At 43.4% G+C, this 12,236-nt stretch overlaps 1 protein-coding gene across 1 annotated transcript in view; it reads left to right on the top strand.

Annotated features, from left to right (window-relative positions):
- LOC109314781 (multidrug resistance-associated protein 1) overlaps nt 1-12,236 on the top strand; it is an 81,708-nt gene that overhangs the window by 60,382 nt on the left and 9,090 nt on the right. The window contains exons 21-27 of the mRNA XM_019542114.1: nt 4,484-4,568; nt 5,667-5,805; nt 6,862-7,069; nt 8,028-8,338; nt 10,753-10,952; nt 11,539-11,659; nt 12,127-12,228. Coding sequence (XP_019397659.1) covers nt 4,484-4,568; nt 5,667-5,805; nt 6,862-7,069; nt 8,028-8,338; nt 10,753-10,952; nt 11,539-11,659; nt 12,127-12,228 — 1,166 coding nt within the window. The remainder of the gene's footprint in view (nt 1-4,483; nt 4,569-5,666; nt 5,806-6,861; nt 7,070-8,027; nt 8,339-10,752; nt 10,953-11,538; nt 11,660-12,126; nt 12,229-12,236) is intronic.

Below are 12,236 nucleotides of genomic sequence, written 5' to 3'. Positions count from 1 at the left end.
AGCAAGTTGGAAATTTGCTTCCCTCCCCACAGAATCCAATGTTACAGGAATAACATTTATGGGGTGTGAAGGTACACAACACCTTCCAGACCTTTCATGGTATGTTGTAGACCGAGCAAATTAGGCTTGGCCTATCTAGAGAGGACACTAGAACCATCTGATAAAGATGACATTGGCAACACCTGCCAATAGTAGGACTCACTTAAGAGAGGCTAGCCCTGCACAACTATTTTAACCTGAAGGTATCTTTCTGAATTTCTCATAAAAAGATGTGTATAGCTCTAAGCTTATTAGTATTTTCAGAAAGCTTTCTTAGTAAGTCTTCCTAGCAAGTTATCAGTTATGAAATAACTACTTACAACTCTGCTACTCTTAATACCTGGCTAAAAGGCAAGGGGAGAAGATGTGCCGTTCCCTCTTTTATTTGAGCTTAGTTTTTGTTTCCAAACTTACCACCTTTTCTTTGCAACCCTAAGCATGTGGATATGTAGGCAGGAGAAGAGAATTAAGGTTCAAGTTGCTTGTTTAGAAGCTTTTTGTACATGCAGATGATGGGAAATAGTTGACTGGAATAGAAAAGGCTTGAAATGTTCTTGGAAAAAAGTTAATGATTTATATTTTAGGTTCAGAGAATTCATTAGAGTGGACCATTCATTCCCTAGTCGCAGGTATTTTTTTTGAAGCAGTCTGTCTTGGGTTAGGGTCATAGACATTGCTGCTTGCTTATTTTCTGGGTTGCATTGTTGTCAGCAGTAACGTTTTACTGCACAAAAGTGTTTGTAAACTGCTTGCTTCATAACAGAAAGGAATTGCATGCTCATGAGTTTGCATTAAAATTGTCATTTCAGCAGTTGGCTCTGATTAGTCTGTTTCACAGTGAAAAAGATGATGTTTTTAAGCTTGCTCAAAGTAGAGTGTGTGTGTGTGTGCGTGTGCGTGCATGCACATGTTGTACCTGATTTTGAGGGGAAAATACTCTTTGTTGATAGTCATTTTAACTTTTTGATAGGTTACAAAAACAAAGTCAATAGGGAAGGTCTTAGTGACCATCTCATTGACAAGTTAAAAGTGGTCTATCTTTAGCAAGAACAAGAAACATGAAACCTTTTGGAAAGATAAACATTCAAGGCCTGATCTTGAAAATGCTTGAAAGTGTGTAATCGCACAGAACTAAATGAGGCAGCTCAGATGAATGACTCTTTGCAGCTTCCATACCTTTGTGATTCCACTGTTCTCTTTGTCTAGTGCCTATTTTGCATGATGAGTCTAAGGAATTCCAGACAATAATGCCAGTGGTGACTAAGACATGAAATATGGGCAGTTGTTGGAATTTGTTCATTCCTTAATGGGTTGTACCAGCGTTTTTATGATGCTGGGAACTTTCTTTTTCTCAAGTAGTAACTACAGTGCATATACCACAGAACTTTGTAAGTCAAGGATGAATCAAACTTTGAAGAGCCATTTGGGAATTTGGTGTCCTTTTAAGGTAAAATTAGGGGTTGAATTGAATTCAGGGATCTCAGATGAAAGGCAATTTAATTGCTTAAAGACATGCTTGCTTATGGAAAGCTGTCAAGTTAAAGTTTGCCCCCTCTTAAGCTAGGATTAGACATTGCAGTTGTCTTGGGACAAATTGTGTCTGTGTTTGTCTCAGAACAGAAGAGAGCCGGGATTGGCACGTACACATCTCCCTTCCAGTCGGGGTGTAGTGAGCAGCTGACTGCACTGCTGCTTTTCTGCCACTGATTCAATGATGCAGTCCTCGGACAGCATTCAGATATGCATTGCAGTGTCCCAGAACAAACTGTTTGTACCTATTCCTGAACCTTTTTTTCAGGTTTGTCCCTAGACCAGACATGGATGTCTGAATGATCACACTTTGTCTTAGGATAAAATGTTTTTTTCTGGGACAAATGTTGCGTTTGTTTGAAGCCTTAGTTTCAGATGATTAAACTAAGAATGTTACAACTGGGGCTTTACGCAGGTTGGCTGCCTTGTTTGGTTTTCACTCTGCCGAAGCCACACTGACACCGCCATGGTAGGGTACCTTGGTGTTTACCTTGTAAAATACAGTAACAAATGTATTTTTTGGATTCAGAGTAGCAGTGCTGTAGCCCTGATAGTCTAGGGAACATGCAAGAAGCAAGATTTATTCCGTAATAGCTTCTACAGTATATGGTATTTAGTTTAAGCTCTGTCTTACTTTTCCAGACCCGAGAGAGGGCTTTGGAGCCTGAACATCTTTCTTTCTCAGATATATAGTTGGTCCAATAATATGTTACCAAATAAATCTTGCTTCTCTTTAAATTCAGACACTGGAAGAACTTTTTCACTATAACAATGTTTGATTTTTCTAAGTGATGTAAACTATTTATGGCTCTGGTTAGCTCAAAAAACATGTGCGCAAAATTCCTTTTGCGTTTCCCTGGACAACTCTGGACATGTAAGAACATTAACAGTCCATCCTAAAAGAAGACATTTCTTTGTCCCTAAAGCCATATAATGTGCGTGGGGGAAGTGGTGAAATACAAACTTAGTAGGGTCCGATAGCCATTGGTAGAAGGTTTGAATGTAATGCATGTGGTTGATCTTTGCTGGGAATATCACCTCCAAATACATGTTTTTGTTTGTTTGTTTGTTGGTTTGCTTGGAGTGATCTAGCCTGCTTGTACTCATCAGCTCTTCCTAATATTTTAGGATTAACGTAGGTAACAACTATAGTGATGTGTAACAGCTTCTGTTTTTTTTGGTGGATGTTAAAACTGTAGAAAGGCTTTTTTAGATACTGTACTCGGATTAGCTATCTCTTTCTCTCTCTCTTTGCTTTTTGAAGTTAAAGCCAGCATTCTCAAAATTACTCTGAACCTGCTTTTTACCAGTACACCCCCCCACCCCTCCTTTGTCCCCCAGAATAGCTTTTTCTAAGTTTCTGGGTTATTGTAAAATGAGCATAAAGAATTAATGAATAGCCAGGCCAGATGAATTTTTGAAAAGTAGAAAATGCATGGAGTGTGTGGTGGTCTAGATTGGCCAAAGCATGGACTGTATTCTGATGCTGATGTGTACTTTAGTGTCCTATATTTCCTTATAACTGTGTCTCGGATTACTGTGTTACAGTAGGTCTACATTTTGATTGGAAAGCCACTGTTGCTTTCTATTTTGTGTTTTGTTCAGTGTACCTTTTAGATTCAAAGTAACACTAAGACAGTATGCTTGCTAATCTCTGGGTTACCAGGTAAATACTATAGTGTATTTAAGTATGTCAGCAGCCATGAAATATTTAACATTCATTTCTGCTGGTGGGCATTGCTCAACAATCTGTCTGGGAGAGGGAGCATACAGCTGTTTAGCTGCAGCTGCCTGGTTTCCCCACCTTCCTCAGACTGGAGTGATCCTGATCTGTGGAAGGCCTGGGGAGCAGTGCCTGCTCCACTTCTGGTTGCCAGGGAGAGTAGGGCAGCAGGGAAGAACTGCCCCCCCCCCACGCCTTCCCCAGCTTGGGGTCTGGGGAAGAGACGGAGAGTAGCCTCCTCCATGCTGCTCCTGGTCTCTGGGAACAGAACAGAAGGAATACAGCCCCTAGCCCCTTTGCCAAGCCAGGCAGTGCCCAGCTGGGGGAAGAGGCAGAGTAGTAGCAGTTACTGTCCTCCCTAGAATAGCTGCTATTTCTCCCTGCCTTTTCCCCAAACTGGCCACTTCCTGGCTTAGGGAAGGGGCTGGGGGCTTTGCCCTGCTGCATCCTTCCCCTCCTGGACCAATGGGGCAGGGAAAAGCAGAGTAAAGACCACCTCCCTCCTCTCCTGTTCCCCAAACCAAGGATCCCAGTCTGGGCAACTAGCTGCTCTTCCACTGTACTCCTGGTCTCAGGGAGCAGTGGGGAGCTCCCAGCATGCTTCTCATTCTGAGGTCTCCAGTGTGAGAAGGGAGCAGGGGGCTTGCAGCACTTTTGCCTTCACTCAGCTCCTGGGCAGCTGGTCAGCCCCCTATGTGCTGTTCACACTGGAGTCCTCCAAGTGTGAGGAGCTAACAGGGGGTAGCTGGTAGCTGATTCTCCTGTTCCCTCCTACTTCAGAGGAGGGGCAGGAGCAGCTGCCCCCCACGCCTCTTCCAGACCAATGTGACTGACCTGAGGCAGGCAGGGAACCTTTTTCCCCTGCTTCTTGGAAAGAGTTAAGCCTGGAAAAAAGTGTACAGATGTTCATTCTCCCTAGAGAAATTTTCCTGGGGCTAACTTCTCTCTCGTAGGGGTCGGCATATTTTTCTCCTGGAACCGCCATTTTTGGTTTGGGAGAAAAGAGCACGAGTGAATGTCTGTATCCTTTTGGTTTCTAGTGGGAGAACAGTGACTCTTCCAGTAGAAACTAAATGTCTACATCTGCCCAGTGTGTTCTCTCTGTTTGGATGTGCTATTGGTGTGCAGATATGAGTTTTTAATTTAGACCTCTCTCATTTTTGCCAACTTTGTTTTTAACTTTTCTTACAGATGCAAAGAGTCCAACTGTGAAGGAAGGAAAGCGAATGGAAAATGGAGTTCTTGTAAATGAAGCCTCAGGAAAACAGATCAATAGGTTTGAAGATTTTTTGATGGATGGGGAGTAGGAGGCTCCATCCTGTCCGTACATCACAGGGTTTTCAGAATATAAAAAGTTTAAATTTTTCTTTTAGACTTGTGTTTTGGTAAGGAGAGTAGTGCCTGTGGGAGGGAGAAATACATAGTGCATATTTTCAATAATAGAATTTTCTAGTGGGACACTTCTTTCTGTTTAATTCTACATGCAGAGCTAAGACTGTGGATCAGACAAGTCTTTTTTTTTTTTCTAGTTGATGTACAAAACAGCTTGAATCCCAAACCCAGAGAATGCAGTCTTGCTGCTCTTACTGACAATGAGTTGTGGTTTTTTTTTTGTTTTTGTTTTTTTTTGTGGAAAAGGCCCTTTTTAAAATTTCATTTGAATCAAACAAAGACTTGGAAAAATAACATCTCTCACATTCATGCCTCCAAAAAGAGCATTTAGGACTGCTAACACCATGAAGTGTCCATTGTGTTTAAACAAGTTCATGCCACGAATGTTTTATAGCCTTTTGTAAATCTCACCTTACTGTGCTACAGACTTCTCCATTTTGTGGGCTGCATATAATGCGAGAGGCTCCTTACCAGAGTACCTGTTAGTTGATCATTATAAAGGATAGACATTATCGAGATGACTGGTTCTTAATATAAATTCTAAGGTGTGTTCAAGAACGTGGAAGAGGTGGGGTGTTAACTTTCCACTTCCAGTGACTGAAATGATTTCTTTCTGAATCCCAGAATCTGCAAAATATAATGGCAGGATCCAGAAAGGTCGATGTTCGTTGTTCTTCATTAAGTTTGATGGAGCGAACAAAACTCTCTGGTGTGTTAGTCTGTTCTCTCATGGCAGTTCTGAAGCTCTTATTTTCTACTACAAAAGAGTTGTGCCTAGGGACAGACTCTGAAGCGTGGAGGTTGGGGCCACAATGCTGAATATCCGTGTGTACTCCCTCGATAAGGGAATGCCTGCCTGATTTACCCTGAAGCAGAATAAGCTGGTATCTAGACTTGTAGGTCCAGCCCACTGGAGTCTAGTTGCCTGTGAAGCAACTGGTCCCTTTGTATCATTAAACAAAAGTATTTGTTTTTCAAACAGACAGCTCAGTAACTCATCTACATACAGTGGAGAAACAGGGAAATCTTTGCAGCAGAATAGTACAACAGAGCTCCAGAAGGCAGCAGAAGACAAAAATGCTTGGAAACTAACAGAGGCTGATGCAGTAAAAACTGGAAGGGTGAGAATGAACCTCTTCCTCTTTTTGTACCCTGTCCACAAATGTAACTTATCAAAAATCCCTGCAACTTGGCTAAAACAGCATTGAAGTGGAAGGAGGAGGAGCATGCAACAGATGTGAAGGAGGGACTAGGCATGGTTTAGGAGCTTGTTTGTAACTGTTTCAGTGCACCCTGCATTCAGCTGAACTTCGGAGTTGTTTGTAGGCTGGGAAAGCGTCAAAATGAAATCAGTTTCATGCACATTTATGTGCCTTTTTAAAAAAAACTCTTCAGTGATGGTTCCAAAGTTGACATGAAAGTTTGAGCTGCTAATTTTAACTTGTAAAGAAGCTGCAAGGTTGTGGCAAGGTTGCGACACATTTAGTGATCCAGTCTATTTAGAGAGGCTGAAATTGAAACAGATTACAACCAAGTTTCCATGAAAAATGCAGGTCCTGAAGCCTACTACAGCTTTTCTTTTTTCTCATGAGATTTGAATGCATCTTAAGAGATGATGGCAGTTTTGATGCTGTGTAAATGCCAGCTACTTCACTTCATTTGAATCTTTAAGTTATCAAATCCATTTAGAGGGAGCCCTGTTCTTATGCACTGATTATTAGTTTTGGCTCCCTGATTTCCTTTTGTCACAGTATTCCTACTCCACGTGAATTATATCCTATTATTAAAGGGTGGGCTAATCTTGTGGTTAAGGCACAGGAGCAGATATTGTAACTCCTGAGTTCTGTCCTTGGCTCTACATAGGTCTCCGGAGTCACCTTGATAAGTCGCTTTCTCTTTTTTCACTCTTACCACCTGTAAGAGGGGCAGTGTTTGCCTATGTCATGCAGCAGTTGAGTGTTTAATTGTTGCAGAGCATTTGGTTCAGAGGTGGCACCAGCGGTGGTATGAGGCACTTTTTTTTTTTTTTTGTTCTGGATCGTGGCTATTAGACATTTAAGAACAAAACAAAACTGGCATGTTGACTTTACAATCCCGTGGGTAATTGCTAAATGTAAAGGAATCATCAGTACTTAAACTTTAAGTGATCTTTTCCCCTCTCCCCTTCTTGTCTCTAGGTAAAGGCAGCAGTGTACTGGGAATACATGAAGGCAATTGGACTTTTAATCTCTTTCCTGAGCATCTTTCTTTTTATATGTAACCATATAGCCTCCCTGGCCTCCAACTACTGGCTAAGTTTATGGACTGATGATCCTGTTATCAATGGAACTCAGCAGCGCACACACCTCAGGCTGGGAGTGTATGGAGCACTGGGAATTTCTCAAGGTTTGTCTGGACTTTTTATTTCAACTGATCAGTTCAGCATGAAAGCCAGTGTTATCCCTGATGTTTCTAATAATCCCTGGTAACTTGGTATCCACAGCATTGTAACAAAGGCTTGCTGAAGACTTTTTTTTTACTGGAGTTTGCATTGATTTTTATTTATTTATTTAATGAGACAGCTTAAATTGCAGTGCAACTTTCAGCCAGTGAATTGGGCTCCTTCTAACAGCTAGAAAAGAAATGAATGTGTGATTTGTTTCAAATTACCAGTAGTATGATACATTTCTATCACCAGTGATATTTTTTGGGCCTACTTGAAGTGAATTATCTCTGTCCATGGTAACTCACGTGAATGTATTGTGGCAATTTCTTGTCACGTGATTCCCAGCATCCCAACAAGATGGTCTTTCACAATCGTGCTGGCTGTTCTAGAGGAGAAGCCAAAGACTGACTGAGCCACGTGGACTGAAGTCTCTTGCTGATGGAAGAGGTTCTTCTAGGTCAGGATTAAGATGCCTGCTCTGCATAGCATTGTGGAGAAGGCCTCTAGATGGTGCTGGGAGGTGTTTATTTTGAACAAAAACAGCACAAAATTTTTAACTGAATTGCCATATTTGGTCCTTCAAAAAGAAAGAAATGAGGTCCACTTTTTTTTAAAGGAACCAGGGTTTACCCAAGCTATGTCTACAAATATTCCATGAAGTTGAATATGAAAAAGCAAAAAAAAAATTTTTCGGAGTGTGCTTTTAGAGTTTTTTCTTTTTAGCATTTGGTCCAAATAATTAAGACCATAAACTCTTGCCTTTCAAAGGAAGAACCTAATTGAATTGCAATAGACTAAACTGAGTAATTCAGAATTGAGGTTTTTTATGTTAAGAAAAACATCATGAAAGATTTTCTGTTTAAGCGGAGAGTTGATCAAATCTGCATCTCTTCTACTTTCTTTTTTCTTCTCCTCCAGGTATTGCTGTGTTTGGCTACTCAATGGCTGTGTCCATTGGGGGGATATTTGCTTCACGATACCTGCACCTTGGCCTACTTCACAATGTGCTTAGATCTCCAATGAGTTTCTTTGAACGAACGCCTAGTGGGAATTTAGTGAACCGGTTTTCTAAGGAAATGGATACCATTGACTCTATGATACCTCAGATTATCAAAATGTTCATGGGCTCCCTGTTTAATGTTATTGGGGCCTGCATCATCATCCTGCTGGCCACACCATTAGCCGCTGTTGTAATTCCACCTCTGGGATTCATCTACTTCTTTGTGCAGGTGGGGAACATCTCTTGTTGAGCTTTTGAAGTATCTGCTACCTCATGTCAGTTCTTCTGTCCTGATGCTGAACTTGAATGGATATTAATGAGGTAATGACCAGAGTCCATGTTTGACTGACTGTGTTCTCAGGTACTTTATGAAATGCACTGTGGATGGTCTGTCTACTCAGCTCACTGAATTGATAGTAGTTGAGCATTCCCTACCAGACAGCATTAAAACTGGGATGTTTTCTACTGTCCTGGATCATTCCATTATAACTGCTGTGTAGTAGATAATGGTAATATTTAACAGTGCTTTTTAAAAACCTTGTGGGAGTTTCATAGAGAATTTTTTCTCATTGATCATTTGTTTCTATTGCTATTTGGAGAGAAACTCAAGTATGTATAACCCAAGTGGGGAGTGCGCTTTGAAGTGCACAGGCTTAAAGTGCATGCCTGGTCAGAAAGATAATTGTCTAAACAAGAGGAGTCAAGCATTTACTCTTGCCATGCTTCCTGCGAGTGTTATGAACTTACGTACGCTGGCTTTGCCCTTTTACTTCTGCGCCCTGTGGAGGCAATCCAGGTATGGGTGTAAGCTTATTCTTACACTGCTGTTAGTGGGTTGGTTTGCTTCATTCCAGCTGCAGAATATTTCATGCTTGTGATTTAGTGTGTGATCCAAACATTCAGCTTGCCTTTGGGATCCTGGAGTTTTCAAGCAAGCATGTATAGGGAGGAAAAAAACCCTATAACAAGCGATTTTAATCTTCAGTCTTCAGAGATGCCCTACATCAGGGCTAGGGCCAGATTAACCCTGTAGTGGGCCCTAGGCAAACAAACCTGTGAACCCTGGGCTGTTGAAACCCACCCCAGCACTACTGCCCATGGGGAGTGGGGCTTGGAGTCACTGCTAGGAAGCAGCTGCTGTGGAAGCAAGACCAGCAGAGGGGAAGGGAAAACGGCCATTTGCACTGCCACTGCAGAGGGAAAGACCAGCACCCCCCACAGCTCAGAGCCCTAGGCATGTGCTTTGTTTGCCTATGTGTTAATCCAGGGGTAGGCAACGTTTTTTGGCCGGAATGCCGAAAAACACCACAACGCCTACTTCGGAAGGTGCCGGAGTGCCGGCGTGGCAGAAAAACAAAATGAGGGCAAGGGGTACGTGGCAGGATGCCCTGCTTCCGCTTGCCCCCCACCAAAAGCCCCTGCCCCACAGCCCAGGCTCTGTGGCTGCCAGCAGCTACCCTGTCTCTGGGTCGCTGCTGGAGTCCAGGCTGCTCCCAGCAGGGCTTGCAGTGTCCCAGTTGCCTGCTGGGAGCAGCCTGGGATCCTGGCTAGCAGCAACTCCCCAGAGCTGGGGCCAGCTGCAGCCCGGAGGCTCCAAACAGCTGCACCGGGCTCCGGCATCAGCTCCGCACAGCGCGTGCAGACACGCCTCGGAGCGGGCGGTGGGAGAGGGGCCTGAGGCAGCGCAGCCCTGGTCTCCCCTTGCTCCCAGCGCTGAGGATGAGCCCGGAGCAGCTGTTTGCACCTGCCCGCTGCTTGCTGGGGCGCTGCAAGTCCTGCTGGGAGCAGCCTGGGCTCCATCGCTGGCAGCAGCTACCTAGAGTCAGGGCTGGTCATGGCGTGCCGAGCAAAATGGCCTCACGTGCCATGCTTGGCACACGTGCCAGGGGTTGCCGACCCCTGTGTCAACCCAACCCTGATAAGACTGGGCAAAATATGGTCCATGGGCTGGATCTGGCCTGCCAAGCCATTCTATCCAGCCTGCAGGGCTCCAGTAAAATTTAGACTATTACTTGATGAGGCGCTGGTTGCACCAAGCAGCTCAGGCTCTTGTTGTGACGTGACCAACCCCAACCCCAGTGAGGCTTCTGCCTTGGCAACCCTGTGGCTATTTCTGAGTCCTCCCTCCATCTGAAAAGTGGAAATTCAGGTAAGAACGGGCCACGGGGGATTGGGGACGGACCACTGGTGAACTCTAGCTGGGAGCAGCACATGGAGGCACAGTGCCAGAGTGCCAGGAGCACCAGGTGGAGCTGGCCCAGCCCTGATGGCACTCCGGGGCAAGGGGAGGGACTTAATGGCAAAGGTCAGGGGTGAGACTGCCAGTCCCAAGATGGCAACCAGGGAGTGGGGCACTTGTCAATGTGCAGGGCTACCCTTGCAGCCCATGACAGCTCACCAAAATTTGTTAAGCAGCCCTCCAGCCAAAATAATTGCCCCCCTCACCCTATGTTGTGTTTGAATGGTTCATTCTGGCCTTGAAATCTGAACATGTGCATCCTCAAAGTAGGTCCTAATATATTGCTTTTATCTAGTGGAATAGTCTGGGGTTGAGTATGAGTTAGGTTTTAAACAGAATGAAAGGGAAAAAAAAAAAGGAAAAACTATCTCCAGGATTGTACTTACTGTTGATTTGATTTCCAGAGATTTTATGTGGCCACCTCTCGCCAGTTGAAACGTTTGGAATCTGTCAGTCGCTCTCCAGTCTATTCTCATTTCAACGAGACCCTTTTGGGGGTCAGCGTCATTCGAGCCTTTGAAGAACAGCAGCGTTTCATACGGCAGAATGACACAAAAGTGGATGAGAATCAGAAAGCTTACTTCCCCAGCATTGTCGCAAACAGGTAGAGGGGCAGAAGTGTTGGGTTAGAATACCATAACAAGATCCCAGTTCCACTGTCCTTGCTCCTCACCTCTAGGAAGTATCAAGTTGCTTCACAAAACCAGTGTTGGTTGATTTTGACAGGAAGCTTTGGTAGGAAAACTCCAAATATGGTTCTAAAACACTTTGTATTAATACCAGGATGCCAAGTTTAATGCTGCATGTGTTATTTTTCATCCCATCTTTTAGAGTTTGGTTACTGTTCATATTTGACAGCCTTACACTTAAAATAGTTAAGGCTGTATACGAGCAGTGAGGTCGGAGCTGGATTCTTTTTCTTTTAGTGGAAATTCATCCTTGAGTTCCTCAAAATGTGGTTTACAAGTCTAGCTTAGTTGTGGTTGTTCAATGAACAAACATTTTAGGGTTAAAATAGGCATGTATATGCTTAATGTCATTGGCATTATATAGTAAGTTACAACTTTACCAATTCCCAGAGGATCATAAGGATGAACTGATACAAATACCTCAGTATCACTAGCTTTAAAAGCAAGGAAAAACATGGGTTTTTCACATGTTCTGGAAAACTAAATTCTTTCTTCTTGCAGATGGCTGGCTGTCCGGCTGGAGTGCGTGGGGAATTGTATTGTTCTCTTTGCGGCACTGTTTGCAGTGATTGCTCGCAAAAGCCCGGGACTGGTTGGTCTCTCTGTGTCCTATTCCCTGCAGGTGACTTATCTAAAATTCCTCTAAATGTTTAAGACTCCATCACTCTGTTTATTATTCCATTACTAAATGTGACGGTATGCATAGTACAGATTAGTTGCATGTAGTCTTCTATGGATTGTGCAAAAGAGAAAATGCTACCAGATGAGTCTTGAAAGAGCTTGGAGATGTAGGTCTTGCTGGTGTGTGAGGGGCTATAAAGAAAAAAAGAGAAATGACGTTTGCATCAGTAATACAAAACTAATACTATGACCTGCGTCTGGTGAAACAAATGAGACACGGGTTTCATGACTGCAGTAGTGGCCAAGGACTAGTCCATGATATAGTTGTACAGCTCCCACTGAAACTGGGTGTGTGTGTGGGTGGGGTCATGCTTGTGTCAGTATTTGCGTGTTAGTGTTCATGACAACTTGTAAACTCTATGCTGAGGAATTTCTTTCTTTCTTTTAATTTATTTTAATTTTTGCCAGATTACAACATACTTAAACTGGCTGGTCCGCATGTCTTCTGAGCTGGAAACAAACATCGTTGCTGTGGAAAGAATCCAAGAATATTCTGAAATGGAGACAGAGGTAGTGGC

Source organism: Crocodylus porosus, unplaced genomic scaffold (genome assembly GCF_001723895.1).
Source record: "Crocodylus porosus isolate Cpor-Errol unplaced genomic scaffold, CroPor_comp1, whole genome shotgun sequence".
NCBI lineage: Eukaryota > Metazoa > Chordata > Crocodylia > Crocodylidae > Crocodylus > Crocodylus porosus.
Note: the sequence above shows the minus strand (reverse complement) of the source record. Positions and strands in the feature narration are given on the sequence as shown.